Consider the following 23,941-nt stretch of genomic DNA (forward strand, 5'->3'; position numbering starts at 1 on the left):
CAGGAATCCCAGGATGAGAGCTATAACACTCTGAACAAACTTGTAATTCAATAGTATGATAAAAGAAGTGTTTAGTGAAGAAAGCATTTTTCTTCTGACCAAAAAAGAAAAAAATAGCAATTACTCCAGGGAAAAACAAAAATCTCCAAAAGCCATGACTCAATTATGAAGCAAGTAACACATAGCATGATTTGGAGAAGTTGATGGCTATAAGATAAAATAACCCATTAAATCAGCATAGACTTTAGGATATAAGATGGGATATGTAGGAGATAAAATCACCTGGCTTACCTCTGAATACTTTTGCATAACCTAGCACATAGCTGCTAATCATTGATTTATAGTGTTTAGAATCAATACATAAAGGAAAAACCTAAGTTTTTATATATCTATTTTTGTCGATTATATAAACTAATAGTATAACTTAAAGAAGTTAGGAGGTAAAGGGCAGTAATGAGTTGGAAAGAAAGTACAGCGTTGGTCATTTCCACAGTGGGAGTCAAGAGATACTGTTTAAACCTGATGGATCAAGAAATAAACATTACTAGTTGAAGTTATAAAGGAAACCAAAAGAACTAAAAACAAAATGGGGAGAAGAAATGGAGTGAGCTAAATTGCTTGTCATTCATAATGAACAATCAACAAACTCTGCTTAAATTACAAATTAAGAAACAGCAGCAAAAACCTCAAGTGATGGAGGTAGTACCTGAAGAATAAAAAAATGGTGTACACCTGAAATTTATATTATGTTATTAATTAATGTTACCTCAACAAGTTTTTTTTTAAAGTGGTTGTTACCTCTGAGAAATGGCACTGGTGTAGAGATGGTAGGGAGGAATACTTTTACTTTTCAGTTTCTATCCACCTGAATTACTTAAAATTTTTATTCAGGTACATGCATGAAAATTAAAATTGTTCGTAATCCTAAAAAAAATTAGGGCTGGCAGACTTTGAAAAAAATGACAACTGACAGTCTAACAGTGTAGCAAGATCTTAAGAAATTATAAAAAGCAGGTACAAAAACTCAAAAAAGACGAACTAAAAAGCCATTTAAAATAAAGGCACAAACTTATTGAGCTCTACTGAATACAGCAGAGTCAATCAAAGAGGTTTATATTTTTGACTCTGATTTAGACAACAAAAATGCTTAATATTTTCTATTTAAAATGGCAGAGATTAACTTTAAAACTATTCCCATCCAAAATAATATAACAAAATAAGTGTGGCCCATAAAGTATATCAGACTCTGGAAAATTCAATTTTGGACAAAAACAAGGTGATTACATATATTTATGGATAACATATGATGGTCCATACTTTCACATGTTTGTTTAAAAAGAATGACCATAAAATAAGTGATCCTTAAAATCATTATAATTAATAGCATGACACCAAGGTAATAATATTTTAATAAAACTTTTACATTTCTGGAACAACTTATTCAATTCATACAATATACATGATATAACAAACAAAAGGAAGAAGACTGAGACAGTATTCTTACAAATTATTTAAAGTATATTTCTTTTGACTGTTTACTCAATATATATACCTGTCACAAATTCTTTTGGTATTCTTCTGAACTGTTATACAAAGCTTTAAAAAATGAAAATTTCATATAAAAATAGTTATTTATCTGTTTTTTTAACAATTGAGTTTTCAAATTAAATAACAAGGTATTCTGTTTACCAATGTATATTGCATAGAAATAGATAAATACTTTAATATTTAGAAAAATATCAAGAAGTCAGGTTTTTAATGGCTGCTACATCTTTAAGTTGGTAATTGAAATTTTACTTATAATTTTAAAATTACACGTTCTGTAGGTATAAAAGTTTTAAAAAATACATTCCAATTTTATAAAAAAGGCTTCTAAGTGTACATTTTCAAACACTGCTGTGATTGCTATAATGACTACCTTGTAAATATACTTAGCCAAAATAAGTTAAAAATTAATAATGTAGTATGCTGGCAAGATTTCTTTAGAAACAAATGAGGGTAATTATAAAGTCAATGTTATAAATGTACTACTACAAATAAATACGCTTTATGTATAATTACTTTTTTTAAAAAAGCAGAACATAAAAATGCATAGAATAAGTGAAGATTTTTATAATCTGTCACCAGCGCAGAAATCTGGGCACTTAATCCTCTAAAAAGTTAGAGAATTTCAATTTAAAAGATGATTTCTTACATATTGTGTGTTTCTGTAAATCAAAAAAAGAAAATCTATTATTTCTATTCAGATGCGTCTAGTGTTTTGGTTCATGTGTTTCTATGCAACTCCTTTAACTTAAATGTTCTTTCCCTGAAAAAGACATTTTTAAGCTAATGATTTTGGCCTCATGACATATATAGTTTAAAGATACATGTGATTCTGCAGCCAATTGCTCCCCCCCATTCTAATACCTATACATATATGTACTTATAAATATATACATATTTTCAGGATTATAAAAATACTTAATTTTTATAAGCTTAAATAATTACTGAATGTTAATACAGAATACATTAATATTTGCATAATTTTACTTTTATTTATAAAAAGGTTTTCTTATAGCAGCATTTGCATTGCAAATGAATGTGAACAAATGATGTTGCCGTGTACATGGCCTCATACTGCAAATCTAACTGAGCAGCTGCAATGCTCCTCTAAAAAGAACATGTGTTGCAGCTACAGAAGAGCAATTCCTATAAAATACAAAAATCTTAAGAGGCTAATAACTTATCTGAACCTTATAAGTGCATTTAAAGTTATCTCCATAGAATTGGCAAGACTTATTACAACATTCACAAACAGTCCAGGTGATTTTTACCCCAAGTAAAATTTTCTAATGAGATAAGTAAAAATTATATTAATGAATAGTATTTTTAATTGAATCACATTAACTTATTAGAAATTAAGTGGAAGTTTCAAGAATAAAAAAATAAAAACATTACTGTGAGAGGTATAAGAAAGTGAGAAAGATTTGAAAGTTAAAAACATTATGAAAAATCAAATAAAAAAAATCTCAATCTCAAACACTCATAGTAAGCTTGTTTTTGTTGAGCTCACGCTCCAGATTTCCAATCAAAGTATCAATACTGTCTTGTAGATCTTTGAGATTGACTTTTCGATCCACTGTAGACTCAATTGTCTGCATTGTCAAGTATGTCTGAAATGTGCACTCTTTGGACATGGGAACTGGCTGTTCAATCATTATATCTGGTCCATACATTTTGCTGCAATTTTCTCCATTTTCTTTATCTTCTGAAGGGACGTCATCATAATCCACATCACTTAAATTTTCCTTTGTACTTAAAAAGTAATTTTCTCCACAGCTGCTCCAGTCTCCCGCATACCGATTACTAAGCGGACTGTCTAATCTGGTTTGCCGCGGCCTAACTACTCTTGACGAATCAGTACCACTCAAATTTAACATGTAAGGTGGTTCTTTCTTCCTCCTCAAATAATTTAGAGAAGACTTGTGCTCTGGGAACAAATCATCCGTTGATTCTCTGACAGTTAAACGTTGCACTAGAAACAAACAATAAATTTGCTTTGTGAGAGTAATCCAACTGGTCTTAAAAAAACAGAGCTAAAGATAAGCTATTTAATAATCAACTATAAAACATGCATTAAAACAAAAACATGCACACTATCAAAAGAAAGCATTCCATAATTACTTTTTTTCTATCACCAGACATAATCAAGATTAGGGACAGAAGCAAGTAGAATGCTCAGTGATGGTAATTCATGCTGTATCATAACATCCCCAAACAAATCAAATTTCCACTGTTGATTAACTTTCTGTGCAAGTTAATTATTATCTAGCTGTAATTCAAATGGTAGCTAGGCTGGTAGCTTCTAAATTAAAAGCTACAGCAAAAAGCAGGCAAGGCATGTTGGTGTACAAACAAAACAAAACAAAAAGTTCCTTTGTCTGCAAACATCCAAATGAGGCAAAGGCATCTAAAGTGCTCACTCTAAAAGTTCTGACCTTTGTGGGGTTTTTTTGCAGTTCCATTAGCAGCAGTGTCATAATTTACTTTACTAAGCAGCCCAAATTTCACTTTGATAAAATGCACAAATACTAGACTTGATCACTTGTTACCTGAGTTCGATTATACAGCATTAGCTACTAATAGTCTTCATTTATTGCCTGAAAATAGTACAGATATTTTATTTTCCAATTCTAGTTAGGTATCTAACAATCTCAAATAACATTCCTCCTATCAAGATTATTTCTTCTAAGGGTATGCATTGTGCTAGCCACACAGATTACCATAGAGACACACATTATTTCCTAACAAACCAAGGCTTCACCATTTGCTCTTTTCTGTAGATTGAACAAAACATTTGTCTAAGGCTCTTCTGTATATAAAACAAACTTAATATAAATATTGAGACATAACTATTAAAACCTGTCCATAATACCTTTCTCTTTCTGCTTGTTTATTCTCTGTTAATAAGTAGCTCTCCATTTATGCTTCCCTTTTCTAAGATAAAGGGAACTTATTTTCAGATAACCCACCAACTTTGCTCTCTCCAAGATACACTGAATGCTTGTTTACTATTGCACAAAATCAAATAATTGAAAAATAATACAAACATGTATACAGTTCTAGTTTTCCAGACTTACAGTGATATTCATAGTATTTTTCAGAAATCACATAATTTTTTACATAGATTTTAAAATACTTGATAACTGTATATAGGTATGTTTTTAACATTTCTACTTATCCGCATTTTCATAATGGTTGTCATATAACATTATGAATAGCTAAAAGCTCCTAACTTAAAATTTTGTACAAAATAAAGGTCTGGTATTACTTTAAATTGACCGTTAATAACAGTATTAATACAGACTGTCCCATACCATTAACTGATGTAACTGCAGAATGGATATCTAAATTTTTGCACTGTTTAATTATTTATGTTCCCTTTTCTCCTCTAGCTGATCTCCACTAACTCTCCTTGCTGTTCTCCCTTCATTTTCTGGCTTTTCTTGTTCTTCTTAGTGCTTAAGTGTCCTGCCTGTTGTTTTTGCCAACCCAGATCTGCTAACCTTGAGGTCACCTGTTTTGTGATCCAAAGTAAAATATTTTTGACTCTGTTTAAGCTTGTCTAACTGTGCCTTCATTCTCTGACATTTACCTGCAAAACTCAGGTTTATTTTGTTGCCACTTCCTTAAAGGCATTTAACCAAGTCCTTATCAAACATTACTTTGTGTCATTTTCTTGGAAATTATTTACAAAACCAATTATAATGATATTTATATCTTTTAGACTAAAACTTCAACTCTGAAAAATTAACTTCACTCTTTAAACTACCGATGGTGGAATGGTTTCCTATTAATTATGCAGAGAAAATGGCTAATTTTAACCTCAAAAGAAAAGTCCCAGTTTCCCTGCACTGCTGACTACCCACCTTCAACAGAATAAAATGAAAAGTGCAGTCTATAAGGCTGCTGAAAAACTTTCAAAATATAATGGTAAGTTAAGTACTAAGAAACTGACTTTTCTTATCTTGTTTTCTGCCAATAGATTTATATTGTTAATCACCATAAAAATATAAAATAGTTCAGAGTATAATTGCCTTATTTAACAGAACATATTGTCTAGTTAGTGACAAGTACTCTGTTAGGACCTGGCAGATAAGGGTAAGTAAAGTGTAGTCCCTGATCTCAGGAAGTTTAGTTTAGTGAGAAAAATGAAACAAAAAGGATTAGGGAAAATTAATAGCTTTTCCAAAAAACTTGCCCCACATCTACTCATCACAGAAAATGTGATACAGGAAACAGTTGGTCTGGAGGTACACTCTCTCTAAAGTTATTTCCCCATCTGTAAAGATGGCCTGTGGTGGCCTAGCAGTAAGTTTCAATATTCTTCTTAATATAGCAAACCTATTTTTCAAAAAGCAAAATTTTGTAAAAACCCACTATATGAAAAAGATGAAAAGACTGGGTCAAAAGGGAAGTGTGTCTCCATTTTGATCCCCCACCTGTTGCCAATCTGGCCCCAACGCTGCTTCCAAAAAACATTGGGGCTTTGGCAAAAGGCAATCTGGAAAACCACTGGGAGGATGATTTTTAACTTCCAGTGCCAATAGGCTAGAGTTCTAACTTATCACTTTGAAGACAAGGTTTATCAAATGGAAAGCTCAAAGCAAGGTATAAGCTTGCCCAAAAGTAAACAAAACAAAAAATTAAGAAAGTAAAAAGGAAGTGGGGGGTGGGGGATGTAACCAACTCTTTTTACCTCTGGAGTTCCAAAAAGAAAAATAAGTAAGGTATGCATAGCAAGGAAAGCCAAAACCTCCTATAATGCATGAGACAGGCATTTACCAAGTCAATATGCCTTGGCCCAATCTCTATGTCACTTTTCTCAGGCTCAGTAACTACTTTACATCTACTTGATTTCTGCCTTTTCTTGAATTCAAAAATCAAATGATAAAGGGCAAAACTAACCGCTGTTTCCTCTCATCTTTCTGTTCTGTTCTGTCTTTTGTCTGAGGTACTATATAACTAAAGAAAAATAAAAGGTTATATACAACGGGCAATTATTTTTAAATCCAACAAAACAAATCTTTGGAATAAAGTATTAATAAACTAGGAGCAAGTTGTTTAAGGTTGTCATTGAAATACAGTGAATCTGAAATCTAAACCTGTTTTTTCTACAAGATAGGACGTAAGTTAATTTTTGCTCCTATACCCACAACTAAGGTGGCTATTACAAAATAATGAAATGACATTAACCTCTGGTATAGAATTAATGATAAAGGACTCAGGTACTGATAGTAAACTTCATGCTATCTCCAGGGAAGCAAGTTTTCACTTGTGATTAGAATGACAGGATGGGTCCTCTCCCAATTCCTGATGTTTTTAAGAATTAAAGCAGTTTTAGGAAAAGCTAGGAAACACACATTTAAAACTTCAACCTGAGAGATCCCTTATGTTGGGCACCAAATGATGAAATCAGACCAATTATCCAGAGAATCTTGATTCTGAATTTTTGAATAACTGACTCTGACTCTGGATTTTGGATAATTAATAATACATACTAATTCTGTTAAAATATAAATTAGAAATGATTTTTAAGCCTGTGTTTAAAAGAAAGTAAAAATTTCAACTTTCCAAAGTTAAAAGCTGAAAATTTTTATTAGCTTAATTTTTAAGTCACTTTTAAAAACTAGATTTATTTTAAAAGACTAAATCATTATGCAGGGAAAATGGCTAATTTTAACCTTTGTACTTTGATCTACCCTCATATATATCTATAAAAGAGCAACAAAGCACATTTACTGGAGACTAACTCTATGCTGAACACACTGTTCATTGTCTTAGATGCTTTAACTCAGTCTTCACGACAACCCTGAGGTAGGCACTATTTATAGAGAAGCAAACTGAGGTTTCAGGAAACCTTAGTATTTGCCTGAGCCCACCTGTTGATGCGTGACACAATCTGGATCCAAATCCAAGTCTGACTCCAGGGCCAAAGCACTTTTACCACTGTGCAGGCCACTAAACATCTGAGTACTTTCATGTTTGGACTTTCGCAGGGTGGGAGGGGGAGCAGGGGTTACTTCAGGATAAGGAACTTTTGGAACTTAAATACAGGATCCTTTATAGAACATCTAATTAAATTAAGTACATATTCCTGTTAGCTCTGAAACTGTATAAGAGGTATATTAGGAAAATAACTGTCAGCCTTTTGTTACCGACTAGAACAGGGATGCATAAGAAAGATGAAAAGATTACAGATCACTGTCAATTCAAGCCTGGATAATTTTATGACTACAGTAAAGATGTCAGGAAGAACCGATTTAAGGAGAAATACAAATTTTGCTTCATAGCAGTTGAACTGAAAATGATAGTACAGAAAATAATATTTACTGAGTACTTATTTGCTAAGAGCTGTGCTGAGCACCTTACATACAAAATTTTTTCTTTAATCCTATAAATTCTATAAGCATATTATTAAATCCATATGACAGAAGATAATACTAAGGCTCTAAGATGTTAAGGAACTTACCCAAGGTCAGAATGCTAATTAGTGACACATCCAGGATTCAAATCCAGATCTGACCAAGTCCAAAATCTGTACATTGATCTATATGTCTATATTATTATCAGCTAAAGCAGAAAATTTAAATGAGAAATCTAAAGGGTACGTATCAATTCATAACTGTTTCAAAAAGCAAAATCTAGAAAAGATTTCCTTCAATCGTATATGGGCATATTGATGGTTAGCTAATTCAAAGACCAATCACTGAAAGAGAAAAATATTTCTACAGAATCATTTACCTGGCCAGAGTTGAAGTAAGTAATGTAGAACTTCAATATGTTTCTTAAAATCCAAAGCACTTGCAAGTTCTTCTGAATCAGTAAAGACTCTATTGTTATGGTTGGAAGTCTCTTGCCTCTGACTTAATAATACGGGTCCAAAGCACACGGCCAAATTCTGGCAGGTCATCTTATTTACTTCATGATAAGAAGCCACCAATTTCAAATGATCCAACAACATCTTTAGGGTTGCCTACATTAAATTTCAATTAATATAGTTATATAAGGGCAAATTCAAGAACACGATTTATAGTAGAAAATACAGATAGTCATGTTGTCATTTTTTAAAAGGTTATTTCAAAGACCTGTTTGAAGTTGGATGTTTGGAACTTGAAACATATTTTATTATAGAAATGTTACAAAAGGTCCTTGTTTCCAATGACATATTTTGATTCACTAAATGATTAAAATACATGCTATTTATAAAATGCCCATGAATGCATTCCAAATTTCAGCTGGAGTTCCTAGGTAAACATACCATTCATGTTTTCCTCTCTTCCCTCCCCTAAAATGACAACAGCAAAGGTTATGATGAAAAGGGGATTAGCGTAAGTGTTCATTTTGAAGTACAGGTAAATTCTGTAGTCATAAGTAAGGGACCAGCATCCTTAAATGTAGGAAGCTAACCTTTTCAGAACATGGCCAAGTTCTATCATGATCCAGTTTAGGAAAAAAAAACAAAGTCCTTAACCAATAAATATTTTAAGTAGACAAACCATGAACAAGGGAGGCATAGTATAGTTAGAAAAGCAAATTTATTGAAAAAATATTTAATCCTTGGAGAAACTAGGAAGAGGAGTTTGATCAAGAAGTGGAATGGTTATTTAGGCTTAAGGAATTATGGAAAGAGATGATGTTATTTTGAAGTAGTGGCATATGATCAATCATTTAATAAATAAAATGAATGTGTAATTTCTTCTTCACAATGGTATTAAAGAAATGAATGAAAACTGAAACTGTAATTTACAAAGAGCATGAGAAAAAACAAAATGACACAGTAGTTCTGGAGCGAAAAGAGACAACTGGATTTGGTGACGAGAAGGTCATTAGTGACCTTGGCAAGAACAAGTCCAGAGAGATGGGGTAGGAAGCCAGATTACAATGTGTTGAGCAGTACACGAGTGGTAAAGAAGTGATGACAGCTGGGATAAACATCATTTCAATGTTTGGCTGTGCAGGGAAGAAATGAAGATAAAATGAAAGCTAGAGAAGAATACAATATTTTGAAATCAAAACTAGTCACACACTGGTTAACACTTACACACACACACACACACACACACACACACACACACACACAACTATTTATATTAGGTTCACTCTCAATACAAAACCAAAAAGTGCAACTTAAAGTAAGAAACCTTTTTTTGTGTACTAAATAAGATGAGCCAGAATATGAAATTGTTTTTGCCCATTTTGAAAAGTAATATAAAAATATGCATAAAGAGCCTTAAAATGTTCACATCACTTAAATCAGCAATTCCACTGAGATTTTTATATAAATAAGTAATTCTAGATGAAAAGAAATCTGTGAACAAATACATACATATAGGTTCACCACTTAAATACACAAAAGAAAATAGTGATATGGCACATCCACTCAATGAAATATTATGCAGCTTTTTAGAAAGGATGTTAATACATGTATGAGATTTAGGGCCAGAAAGACCTAAATACATGTTACAGACTATAACACTCAGAAAAGCTATATAACCTTGGGCAAGTGATTTCAGTTCCCTGATTCTCATTTTTTCACTTACATGTAAAATGACACTTACAATTATACCTTTTATTGGTGAAGGAATATGTCTACCCTTTCACCCCACCCTTCTGCATCTGCCCACCTCTTTATAGCTGTCCCCTTCCCCCCACCCAAAGGAGTAGTAATGTCTAATCACAGGACATTCAGAAAAACTACAGTAAACTACTGAATGAAGCTATTGGCTTTAAGTTTCTACCCACTAACTCTTGCCCTTTCTGCCCTCACATTGTAAGAAATATAGGTAAAGTTGGCTTTATCTGGACAAGCCCAACCATATCTTTTCCCCTTATTTTCCCTTTTGTTTTCAGAAACAACAGATAAAAGTTAGGCTAGGACTGGTTCTACAGACACTGGTCCCAAGATTTAGGTTGTGGGAAGGAGACTAATGGGAAGAGGCAAGGAGGAAGGAAATGGTGGTGGTAAGGGTTGCTTAAGTCTTGAGGCTAAGCCATGTGCACCAAAACAGTTACCATATTTTTAAAATACTAAAAGGAAATAAACCAAAATGTTATAGTTGGCTTTTGATTTTGATAATTATAATTTCTATTCTTCTTTGCTATACATTTCCAGTTATTCTATAATAAACACATATGATTTTAATAATAGAACACTCTTTAAAAACTTATGTGAGTATTCATGCCTACGTTAAAATCATATACAGAAAAGATAAAATTTTTTTCTCAATTTATTCTGTTTAAGAAGCAGTTTCTAGACTTACAGTGTTTAAGAAGCCTTTAGTAAAGAGAGCTAAAACTCACGAGTGCCACAAATGTCAAAACAGCTAAACAATTATTTATAGCTCTGGAGCTAAGTACAAAATGCATTAGCTGGCTTTCAGGAAAGAGGTGTACCAGGTGTGCTTACCTTCTCAACATCAGGAAGGCAATCCAGCAGGTCAACAGTATACTGAGAGTCACTTGGGTCATTCTTACAACCATTGGATGACATTTTCAAGGGATTTTTTGCCATTGCATCTAATACAGCTTCATAAAGCTGCTTTGTTATCAGAGGAGAAGGAAGTTCTCTTAAATAATCCTTAAGAACACCTTTATAAAACAAATAAACCAGAGACAGTTGGCAATTGGGTTTTCAAAGTGAAATAAAAAACTGTGGTGAATTTTTTTTTAATTTAAGTATTACTACAGCCAACTTTTAATATTCTGAAAATAATACAATCAACAACATAAAAATAAGTTTAATAAAACACTAGCATTTTGTATTCTTATAAATTGTCTCATTAATTGACTGTTTGTTTTGAAAGCATGATAAAAATGCACATACATAATTTCCAATTATCAGACATATGGGTTTGCGGCTCAGACAGTAAGTCATTTTTTATATATATACCCTATCGATCCTGCCCCCATAAAAAACTCCTCTAAGTGCATGTAAAACAAAACTTAAGAAAGCAAGACATATTATTATTAATTGTAAATTATTCCAATTATATGAATTTTAAATTTCTAGACTTTTAATTGATAGTGAAAGAGTACCAAAGGCCCAAAGCCCTTGCAAATAAGTGACCTATATAAATATATTTCCTCTTTAACACTGGAGATGTATCTTAAACATATGCAGTATACCGGATGGTTGGATTATCTCTAATGCTACACTATAGAAGAAAACATTCCTAAAAACAAACAAATGAAGCCAAAAGCCAAGAACAGAAAACATCATACTTGTCACTATCCCAGGAGTGAGGGAACTCAATCCCAAACACATCACCAGTAGGTATGAATTCGGAGATACCACTTGTAATAGAGCAAACAGGAAAAGGTAATTAATGGTTATTACACATAAGCAAGGCAGGTAAGATACTAGCTAAAGACTAGAATGTGGTCACAAGAACAAATAGGAGATATCTGTGACACCAAAAACCGAAATATAGACAATATTGATTCAGAACATGTTTTCAGCTGAGAACTTAGTTTGAAAGCTCAGTTTGAACTTAAACATGATCATATAGGAAGTTTCCCATCTGATAATCTTTTACATTTTCATAGTAACATGGTTCATTAGTTTCTTATGCATCCGTCGAGGATTTGTTTATGAAAATATACATATATTATCACCTATTTATGAGAATTTAAATTGTATATTACTATATCCCCCTTTGTTTCATAAAAGGTAGCATATATGTCCTATTGTTTCTTGCTTTTTTATTTACCATCATAGTCTTTCCAGCACATAGAGAGCTTCCTTTGTATGTATGGAGGTAGGTCGGTAGGATAAATTCCCAAAACAGGACCACTAAGTAAAAAGTGCATTTGTAATTTTGAGGGAAAAGAAGGAGAAAGGTGTTTGGGGCTTCAGAATCTAGCAGTGCCATTCAAATAGTAGTGCCATTATTTGAAACATGGAAAAAAGGAGGAAACCCATGTTTTAGGAGGTAGAAAGGAGTTTTATTTTGAACATAATAAGCTTAAGGTGTCTATGGGACATTGGAGACTGCTGGATATAAAAATCTGAGGCTCAGGAAAGAGATGGCTGGAGATACAGATCTGAGAACAAACTTAAAAGATGATAACTGGAAACTTGGGAGTGACTGAGGTGATCAGGGAGGCTTACAGACTGATGTGAGAAAAGTGCTAAAAAAAGGCCCTGAAGTACGATCACTCTTGAAGGGTTGTTAGGAAGATCTTCCAAAGGTGACTAAGGAAGAATGGTTAAATTGGTGTGAGTGGTAAGAAGAGGTGAGGCGGGGGTAGGGAGAGGGAAACTGACAATATGCTGCTGCTAAGGAAGGAAAGAACTGCTCAAGAAAGAGTCTACAGTATCAATTCACACCCCGCAATAGTTAGGTTAGATAAGAACTATATTAAACACTATGGAGAACAGTGTTCCCTAATCCTGGCTGCACGTTGAAATAACCTGAGGAACTTTAAAATCAATAGATTCCAGAACCCCATGTCAGTCCTGCTAAATCAGAATCTCCAGGGGTCAGGGCTCATGTCCCTGTATTTTTAATAAATTCCTGTCGTGGTTCTAAGGCAGAAGGGGTTTTAACTAGGTATAAGAAACAATGATAGAAATTAAGGACCAAAAAATGTACACCAGTGAAGGAAATCAGCAACTTTCGTAAGCATAGCTTCAGGAGAATAAAGGACACAGAAGTCAAGTTGCAGTTGGTTAGGAAGTAAATGGGTGTTAAAGAAACAGAAAGAAAAAAAAAGATAGGCAACCTGCTCCAGAAATCTGGCTTTGAGAGATGATAACCACAGAAGAGCAGGAAAGGCAGGAGTGAAGCAGAATCAAAGTAGAGATTTTTTTTTTTAAGATGGAAGAAACTTCAACATTTAAATGCAATTGTAAAGAAGTTATTAAAATGAACCTAAAAAGATAGTGTTCTAGGTGCTGGGAATTAACCAAATCAATGACCTCACTTTCTTTCTTAAGAAACTAAAAAAAGAAGAGCATATTATACTCAAAATAAATAGAAGAAGGGAAAATATAAAGATCAGAGTAGAAATTAATGAAATAGATAATAGAAAACAAAAAGAAAATCAACAAGACCAAAAATTGGTTCTTTGAAAAGATTAACAAAAATGACAAACCTTTAACTAGGCTGACCAAGAAAAAAAGAGAAGACTCAACTAAAATCACGAATAAAAGAGGAGACATCACTACCAACCTCACAGAAATAAAAAGGATTATAAGTTAATACTATGAACAGCTGTATGCCAATAAATTAGGTAACTCAGATGAAAGTAGAACTCATATAGAGATATAAGCTACTGAAAATGACTCAAGAAGAAATAGAAACCTGAATAGACGTATAACAAGAAATTGAATTAGTAATTTTTAAACGTCCCACAAAAGAAAGTCAGGCCCAGCTAGTTCTACTGATAAATACTACCAAATATTTTTTAAAAAACATTAATATTAATTTTTCACAAACTCTTCCCAAAAATAGAAGAGGAATGAATACTTCCCAACTCATTCTACAAGGTCAGTATTACCTTGCTACCGGAACCAGACAAAGACATCACAAGAAAACTACAGACCAATGTTTAGAAATACAGACAGAAAATTCTTCAACAAAACACTAAGACACTAAATCCAGCAACATATTTTAAAAAAAGACACACAAAAAGTATACATCATGACCAAGTGGGACTTATATCAGGAATACAAGGTTGGCTTAGCATCTGAAAAACAATTAAGGTTTTTATACCATATCAATAGAATAAAGGACAAAAACCACATGATTATTTCAATAGACTCAGAAAAGTCACTGAAAAAAATCCGACAACTTTTCATGATAAAAACACTCAACAGACTTCGGCTAGAAGAGAACTTCCTCAACTTGATAAAGGGGACTCATGAAAACCCCAGGTAACATCATAACTAATGGTTAAAGACTGAATGCTTTTCTCCTAAAATCAGGAACAAAATAAGGATGTTCACTCTTGCCACTGGTGTTCAACATTACACTGGAAGTCATACAAGGCAATTAGGAAAGAAAATGAGATAAAAAGAATCCATTTTGTAAAAAGAGAAATAAAAACTGTATTTGCCAATGACATAATCTCATATATAGAAAATACTAAGGAATCCACTAAAAAACTAATAGAACTAATAAACGAGTTTAGCAAAGTACAAGATCAATACGCAAAAATCAATTGTATTTCTATACACTAAAGATGAACAATCCAAAAATAAAATTAAGATAATTTCATTTACAGTAGCATCAAAAAATCAAATATTTAGGAATAAATTTAACAAAAGAAGTACAAAACTTATACTCTGAAAATGAAAAATGACTTATGAAAGAAGTTAAAGATCTAAATTAATGGAAAGCTATTCCGTGTTCATAGATCAGAAGACTTAATACTGTTAACATGGCAATAGTCCCCAAATTGATTATAGATTCAGTGTAAAACCTATCAAAACTAGCTAGCTTTTTCACAGAAATTTACAAGCTGTTTCTAAAATTCATATGAAAATGCAAGAGACCCCAAATAGACAAAAAATCTTCATAAAGAAGAACATGGGAGGACCAACACCTCCCAACTTCAAAATTTACTACAAAGCTTCAGTAATCAAAACGGTGTGGTACTGACATAGGGCAGACATATAGACCAATGAAATAGAATTTAGATTCCAGAAATAAACCCTCACATTTATGGTTAATTGATTCTTGACAAGATACAAAAACAATTCAATGCGGGGGGGGGGGGGGGGACGATCTTTCAACAAATGGATTCTGGATTGGTCATTTGTATGTTAAAATCTCTTAGGATGACGGCAAGACTTTGGTTGGAAATATAACAATAGTTGAGATATCCGTCTTTACTGAATAAATAGGAATGCCCAAGAGTTCTGTAGATGATGTTAAATAAGAAAGGCAGAGGTGGCATAGGAATGTGCCATGTGCTTCAAGACAGCCTTATTCCTCAAGAAAGCATAAGTTGCTTTTTATTTTCTTTTAAGGAGGGCACAGCTCACAGTGGCCCATGCGGGGACCGAACCAGCATCCTTGGTGTTATTAGCACCACCCTCTAACCAACTGAGCTAACTGGCCACCCCACGAGCATAAGTCTCAGCAGTGAAAAGGTAATAATCTAGAAAAAGCATTAGGGAACAAGGATAATATTGACCAAACTTCTTCGACATATACAAAAATATGAAGCGCTTGGCATTTCATGACAATCAATACATGTAGATGCAGTGATAATAATGACAAAGCATTCTGTGCACAGTAGGCATGCAATAATTGCTTATTCCCATTCCTTAACTTATATCATGCGATCTTTACTACCATCATTAGTTTTGCAGTCTAAACCGACCTACAATGAACAGCAACATTCAATGTAAAGAAAACAACTGAGTTACAATTAGTGGAAATAAAATTTTCTGTAGCTGCCAAATAAAGAGACTACTAATGCTCTCGGGCATAATTTTAAAAAACAAGGCTCCACATGTGTTCCTTGACAAAGCAAGACTTGTTAGTTCTAACAAAACTCAATATGCCCTGGTAGTTTGACACTTGCCCTATAATGCAATTATATTAAATTAAAACCTAAAAGATCTCCAAAAAAGATAACTTTATAACTTGGTGAAACATACATTTCAAATATCATTATCCTTTATATAATTAATATATTAAACAAGCATTAACATAAACGGAATTTTAAATTAATCCAAGTTCAAGATAACTTACTTCACTACAATTTGAGGGCAAATAAGGGAGAATTATTATTAACAAATAGTAAGCAGTTAAAGTATGCTCAATGTAAATTATGCTCAATGAAGTAAAAATTATAGTTCCTTTTCTATAAGCAGACAAAAAGTTCATAGGAAGACTACTAAAAGATTTTATAAAATAATAGAGAGAGGAGGTATTGATGTGAGTATATGTTATGACACATACAACGCAACTACTCAATCTAGAAATTAGCTTATGGCCTTATCCCAAAAACTAAGTGACGCACAGGAGCATCTCAGGCCATATTGCCTTCCTTATATCTTTCAAACACTTTGGGGACATGAAAATCTTAAGACAATAAGTTTGTGGTGCCAATCTTTAATGCTACAGGAACTACTTAAGAAAGACTTGAGGAAAACTTCTGATGGAGAAGTTTATTTAGTACAACACAGTAAATCTTTTACTAAGTACTTGAAAATGCAGGCAATTATAGGTAAATACGTAAATGGTTCTCACCACATCTCTGAAGCTGCTCTGTAATAGTTAGGTACCATGAAACCACATGCCTCTCATCTTCATTCAGGCACAAGGACTAACTACACAGGAAAATTTCCCATGATGAGATATAGGTATCATTACATGAGGGGGAAAAAAAGGCATTCTCATCACTAAAATTACTTCTACCTCTCAGGCTGGTTTGTAGGACCTGTTTTATTGTCAATCACAAAATTCACCGTTCTCTCTGCTGAGAACTCTTGCCTCAGATCTTCCAGTGGTTAATTCCATTGCATACAGATCTCAGCTCAAAATGCACTTCTCGGAGAGACTTTATTCTCTGACTTTCTTCTCCTAGCCACAGAAGTCAGCTGACTCCTACCCCCAATCTGTCTCGTTCCTATTGCCCTACCTACTGTCACTGATAAGTTACAGCACCTTACCAGTCACTGGCTTGATTACGGACAGCCATCTCTCACCACTCACCTGCCTGGCACTTTCCTCTTTACTGAGAGCTACAAGTCATGCAGTTTCCCACCTCCAGATTTCTTGCTAACAGAGTGCCCTCCTCCAACCTTTGCCTGGCTAAGTCCAACTCACCTTTTAAGTTAGCTGAGGAGTCACCTCTCACAGGAAGTTGTCCCTAGTTTTCCCAGGATAAGACTTCAGAATACAACTAAATTAAATTTAGGCTACAAAATAGTATCTCAATTCTCTTTCTTGCAGATGTAGTCTTTCCAGATTGTGTACATAAAATAAAATCTATTTATTACCTGTTATTACATTTATATCTGGGTACTGGTTTTCACACAGAACAACAGCTTTGCTATCCCTCTCAAAAGCCTCTCGAAGTTCTTTCTTGACTGCTGCCGACCCACATAATCGGTACAGGCCTACTACCTAGAAATAAAATTATGGCCACATTATGGTAAATTGGATAAAGAGAAAATATAATAGTAGTACAGTATGTATAAATCACACGAACGTGACAATCAAATATGTTCTGACGGCATTTAATTAAAAATACCTCAAAAACAGCTTTTAAAATTTCGTCATAGACTATGTTGATTAGTTTAATAGAAACATTCTATTCTTTCATTTAAATTCAAACAATATACTATGATTTCTATAGTGCTGATTATCTTACCTTAGGAAAAGATACAATCCCATCCCTTTAGTTTTATATGCTCTACCAGTATCTCCATGCCCCAGGGTCGTGCCCTTTCACAGCTTTTGCTCTAGACTGAAATATTACATTCAGCACAGTGGTACACAAGGGTTTGGAATTCATAAAGCCTCATTCTATCATTCCTTCCTTGGTGAATTTGGGCAAGTTATTTAATCTCTTTAAAACTCTATTTATCCATAAAAAAGTATATAACTAAAATAAGGTTCCAATATACTATTTGTATAAAATTATCTTTTTAGGAAAAAAGAAAAAAGATTCTCAGAAAGAAATAAAAGCAAATCTAGGATTTTTTTTTAACTTATCCAATTAATTGTGATCACAAAATAAAGTGATGGAGGAAATTCAATTAAAATAACATACAAAAGGTAAAATAAAACCTCTAATTCAAAAGGTATATAAGATGTAGATACCCTCATCCTCCCTTCAATCTAAATTTTAAAAATTTGTTTTTTAAACACAGTTAGTTCATACAGGTTCTAAAATATTAGTCTTAAGAAGTTCACTATAAATTCACTGAGAGGAAATCAACACGGTTTACGTCAAGAGAAAGCATTCCTGATTAAGCAACTGAAGTTTTTTAAAAGAATAAACCTTCAAGAAAATTAAAGAAAACAAGTGGTTGTAACCTATACCTTCTACATCAAAGACTATTTAGCAAGTTCAATCACCTTGAATTGAAGAAGTTATGGACAAAGAAATTGTCAAGACAGAAATAAAGCAAAAACAAATAATGGAGAACCCCATGAATTTGGACTGGGAATCACTTTAAAATGTTATAAATGACCTACAGGAAGGAGTCCACAAATGAAATTTCCAGGTTTATTTACGACACTAACCTCTTCTGAGTCACTAACTAATGGACAGAATACACTACAGAAGGTGGGTCTCAATAGGAAAGTATCAAGAATGGATACAGAGAAATGTTATCCAAAACATTTGAGATGATAAGCTAGTAAGTATTAATTAAAAGACAGTAAGGAACCTACAACTATTTCTAAGAGAAGGTAATGCAAGGTGCTGTTATATTTCAAAGGATCAACATAAGGTGGGAAACCAAGAAATGTACTGGGAAGAAAATTCAAATTTGCTACTCTCATCCACATTCATGGTGCATTCACACTGAGAACAGCATGTGTATGCTGGTCACAACATTTCAAGAAAGACAGAGAGAACTGTAGATGTATGGAACAGAAAATTAAACTAAAATGTTGAACAGAATCAAAGGAAACATCATTACATTAGAAGAAACTAACTTGAACAGAGCCCTTCTTGCGTAGGCACAGTTAAGTGTCACAAAATCCCATAAGGATGTAACCCCTTGAACTTGAGGAGATAAACCTAGAATAAATTAAGGAAAGCAATACTTCAATAGTAAGTAATAAATTAATTGAACATGTTATCCCAAAAGCTGAAATTACAAACATATTTTACAGGTGAATAAAGGGGGGAAAAAATCTAATATAGGTATTTCAAGGAAAACATATTTTAGAATATATCCCTAACTTCAGAGGCCAACTTCTTGAATCAAACACTTGAAGTATATTCTTGATGCCTCTATCAGAGATGGAATCTGTACTGGATGGACCATGAGTATGATTTCTATAGTAATTGTTCTCAGTGGAAGCAAGAGATGGATGATAGCAGCCTTCAAAGCATTTGAAAGATGCCATAAACTATTTTTAAGTGACTATCAAAACCTGATTTTCATGGTGAAAAAACAAGAACAATTACTGGCTAAAAATATAAACAAAATTTAAACAGTATGCTAGTCTGTAAAATGCAGACAGAATAAGTCTCTTTCTGTGGGGGTGGGGTTAAAGTAAGAGACAAAACAAGAAAAAGGTGTTTAAAAAGTACAGTTCCAAATGTATAATTGCAAAATTTACTTTTCAGTTCTTAGAAAATAACTCTTTATTAAAATAAGTCTTTCTAAACTTTAAGTATTAAAATAAAAAGCACTGCTAAAAATGCTTTCTTGGCTTTTAAAGTAAGTTAAAACAGTCTCATACACCTATTCTTTATAAAATATTTCAGCAACTAGACTATAAAAGTACAGTACTATTTGAGTTACTTATTTTAATATTCGATTGTAAAAGTTTCTGTTTAATAATTAGCTTTGAAGTCTGCCTAATCTCTCTGACCTCTCTACGTGCTGCCTGAAAAAAAAATGGAGGAAAAACAGAGCAACTTAAGAAAAAAGTAACTGGACCAAAAGTTGGATTGGAAACTAAAAGCCACATGCCCACATTGGCAACATAAACTCAACTTGATAGATCAGATATCCGAGACGAGGTTTCAAAAGTTCAGATGTCCTACCTTTTAGCTTCAGGAAGCCACTGCATCTATTTTGTAGAGATAAGCAAATAATAAGACCCACAGAGATTAAGTGACTTGCCCAACATCACACAGCAAATAGTGGAAGAGAAACCAGAACCCAAGTTTCCTGCATCTTAATACAAACGTCCACGAACTTATGCTGTTTCTATAGTTTCCATCTTAAGTTCGTGGTGGGTTATTTTAAAGTCCTTTCTATATATAAAGAAATCATGTTTCAGATTTTGTGATATTTACCTTTGATGTTTTTAATCAATATTACAAATTCTCATTCTCTTTAATCAATGTTACAAATTCTAGCACTAAAGTAAAAATACCTCAGAGCATAATGATTTTCCAGCTTAATTTGTGTTGCAAAAATGAGTATAAACAATTTCTTGTACCTCAGAATAATATCCTCAGTGATATGCTATTTCTCATTGTCACAGTCTCCATGTATTAATGAAAATAAAGAAAGATGAGTTCTACTAACTGGTTAACATTTACATATCTTGTTACAAATAACACCAGGTTGTTTGTTTAATGGGCTGCTTTCACCTTCTTATTTAAAGGAAAAGAGAATGAAATGTGTTTTTATTAGTAGGAGCGCTCCTCATCGTCCATGCTATCCCCACGTTAAGAGACAGATGAGTTTATGCTTTCCAAAGAGTGGGACTGAGGGTGAGGAGGGAATAAGGGCAGGGAGTTAAAGAAAAAGGAGTGAAGCAGGGTTGTAAGATTCACTGTTAGAACTTTCTACCTGAGGAATCAAACCATGGAGAAACATTCCTTAAATTGGTTAATTATTTGCCTATGTTATCAGCTCTGGCTTATCCTAGGAATGACACTGTAAAGCAATTTTAATCTCTAGGTATATGGCCAATGCAGCTCTGATCACAGCATAAATTGTGGACCCATCAAGCATGTTCTCAGTCATATACAACATAGGTTAAGGCATGAATTATACCTTAAATAGTAATGGAATATAAATAAAGAATAGGAAAGAGAAATGTCTAGATTTTTTTTTTGGCCTTACTTTTAATTCCTTCCCTCAAGACTTATTATAAATAAATTTAAGTAACTGATTAATTTATTTAGATCAATAGATAAAGGGATAGTAGAGAAACACAGTGAAATAATACCTGACAGCCTCTTTTTACTATTTCCATAATACATTTCTGTATCAGGAGTGGCACCATCAATCCCGTATTTTCTTTCTCAACAACTTTTCGAATATCAACACCAAATATTACTGGTTCTCGATTTATATCTAGTCCATGAAGAGAATTCTCCCACTGTTCCAAAAGAGTCACTTTCACATAAATAAGACCTCTAGGTTCAAGTTTGACAGCCAATTGATGTGTCTTTGTCACTCTGAATAACGTGGGGAGAACAACAGTTCCATGACAACACACTCGATTTTTTCTTGGAGTGGGTTCCCAACTGAATACTACTAATTTCAAATGCTGAGCATTTTCAATTTCTATGTTGAAAGTGTGATCCATGTCTAAAAATGTTGTCCGACATGTGAGCAAAGCAGTTCTTGCTTTATTTACTGAATCCACCTGAATTGCACAAAAGACATCTTTTGAATCTATCCGAGGTGGTTTTAAATCCTCAGCACCATAGAAATGCACACTCATGAGCCCAGATATGTACTGTGAACACTTAGGTTGATCAGAAAAGCTGTAATGTCTAAAAGCATCAATGTCAATTTCATTCTTGCTACAACTGTTGGGAATTATTTCTTTTCCCTTTCCAATTTTGTTTTCAGATCCATGTTTGCTGGACTTAGTTATAAGTTCAGGTGAATCTCCATCACTGAGGTAACCACCTTTGCAAGAATACTTAGAACTCGTAGAAGTTTTCTTCTGGTAGCTGTGCTGAGAAGATACACTGGTATCAAGATGGTACCGACTTATAACGTTCCTCTTAGCAGCTGTGCTTGTGTTCCCAGAAGGTAAAATAACAGTATGATGAATTTCTTGACAGTTACATTTAGACAAGGAAGGACTATTATCTGGACTGTTTACATAATTCAAGGCTCCTTTAACACTCCGTTTTCGGCTAAGTTCTGGCAACCTTTTCATTTTCATGGAAAGTTTCCTCACAGTTCGTGGAGATTTTATTTTATCCGGGAAAGACCAATTAATTGAACTACCTTTTTTCACAGGGCTAGGGCTTGGAGAAGATGGTTCTATAATTCCCAATTCAGTCTTATTTGTAGCAGCTAGGATTCCAGGACCTTAAAAAAAAAAAAGATATTGTAAGGTGGTATGTTTTGATTCCTATTTTGATTCCTACTTTATAAACCACTACCTTAATGAGCTTTCACATAAACAGAAATTCTTCCCTTGTCTCTTCTCAATGGGGAGATTTAGTTATATGTGTAGGTTAATCTCCATTACCATGTTCAAGCAGAATAATAAGAATATCCAAATGGCTTACAGGGAAAGAAGAATCTCCCTCTCCATCTGCTTTTCTATTCTGAGGGTTTGGAGTAAGGGCCACATAGGTTCCTTTTAGATCTTTCCCACTGCAACATTCTTCAGTGAGTATGTTATGTTACAACTATATAGGGTGGATATCAGAGGAAACCAGGAAAGCTTCATATTTTAATATATTAAAACATTTATTTTAATATACTTCTTATTTTGGTGTGTTTATTTAGAAATCCTACATTAATATAAGAATGTTACTTCTATAATTATAATCCTCTAAAAATTAAAAATTTACCACATAACAGTGCTAGTTTTAAAAAGTAGTTAAAAACCAAACAAGTTTATAATTTTGACAACTAAGAAGCCCCTCCATATTCTAAAATTCTACTGGAAGATATCAGCAAATCTTATCTAGAATGAACTCTAGTCAATCAAGAACAACTGAATATTGAATATCATAAATCTAACTGAATAATTTTCAAAACTGTAAAGACATTTTCTTTCCTGTATTGTTTCTATATAATAATTCCTTAGAACTTCAAAAGCTAAATTAGGGCCTTTCCTCGCAATTTCAACATATTCAACAGACAACACAGAGATATAAATAAGTTTGCTTATGATTTTAAGTTTTCATAAAGAGTAAAACATTGAAACGTTTTTGAATTTTTCTCCACACAAAAATAGCTTTATTTTTTTCTGAATGTCAAAATTATCCAGGTTTACAAAAAAGTTTTAAAAAGATACAAAGAAGTACAAGTAAATAACAGCCTAAATTGTACTACCAAGAGATTAACCCTTTTAAATATTGTGGTGAAAATAATACTAAAAGTCGTTTAATATGAAATTAATATTTAACTATTAAAAATAACACCAGCCAACATTTATTGAGCTAGGCAAAATACGAAAAATTAATTTAATAGTATGCACAGGCCCTCGCTTAATTCTCATAATAACCCTATTAGTTAAGACACCACTAGCACCACATTCTCCAAATAAGGAACCCCATGCACAGAGCTGTCTACTTTGTCTGAAACAGCACAGCTGGTAAGTAGCAGAACCAGGGTTCAAACCAAGGCAGAGGCCTTCAGAGCTGATGCTCTTCACTACTAGACTTTCAACCTCTCCATCCTCCTAAACATTTTTCTGTCCACATATTTTATACATATATATTATATACATATATATTATATATATAATAAATATATACATTAAATAGATTTTTAAATACTTTCTCAGGTTTTAAGAAGTTGAAGTGTTCTAGTTAACCT

General features: G+C 33.2%; 1 protein-coding gene across 2 annotated transcripts in view; it reads right to left on the reverse strand.

The window, feature by feature from the left end:
- Window positions 1–1,368: 1,368 nt before the first annotated feature.
- SYDE2 (synapse defective Rho GTPase homolog 2) overlaps window positions 1,369–23,941 on the reverse strand; it is a 36,080-nt gene continuing 13,507 nt past the window's right edge. The window contains exons 3-8 of one of the 2 annotated variants that reach the window (XM_019710207.2): window positions 21,375–22,477; window positions 17,504–17,630; window positions 10,952–11,133; window positions 8,287–8,518; window positions 4,095–4,142; window positions 3,379–3,517 (exon numbers count right to left, since the gene is read on the reverse strand). In XM_019710207.2, coding sequence (XP_019565766.2) covers window positions 4,132–4,142; window positions 8,287–8,518; window positions 10,952–11,133; window positions 17,504–17,630; window positions 21,375–22,477 — 1,655 coding nt within the window. In that variant the 3' untranslated portion in view covers window positions 3,379–3,517; window positions 4,095–4,131. Of the gene's footprint in view, window positions 3,518–4,094; window positions 4,143–8,286; window positions 8,519–10,951; window positions 11,134–17,503; window positions 17,631–21,374; window positions 22,478–23,941 lie in introns of both variants that reach the window. The other variant, XM_019710206.2, reaches the window with a different exon arrangement.

This window comes from Rhinolophus sinicus, linkage group LG06, assembly GCF_036562045.2.
Source record: "Rhinolophus sinicus isolate RSC01 linkage group LG06, ASM3656204v1, whole genome shotgun sequence".
Classification (NCBI taxonomy): domain Eukaryota; kingdom Metazoa; phylum Chordata; class Mammalia; order Chiroptera; family Rhinolophidae; genus Rhinolophus; species Rhinolophus sinicus.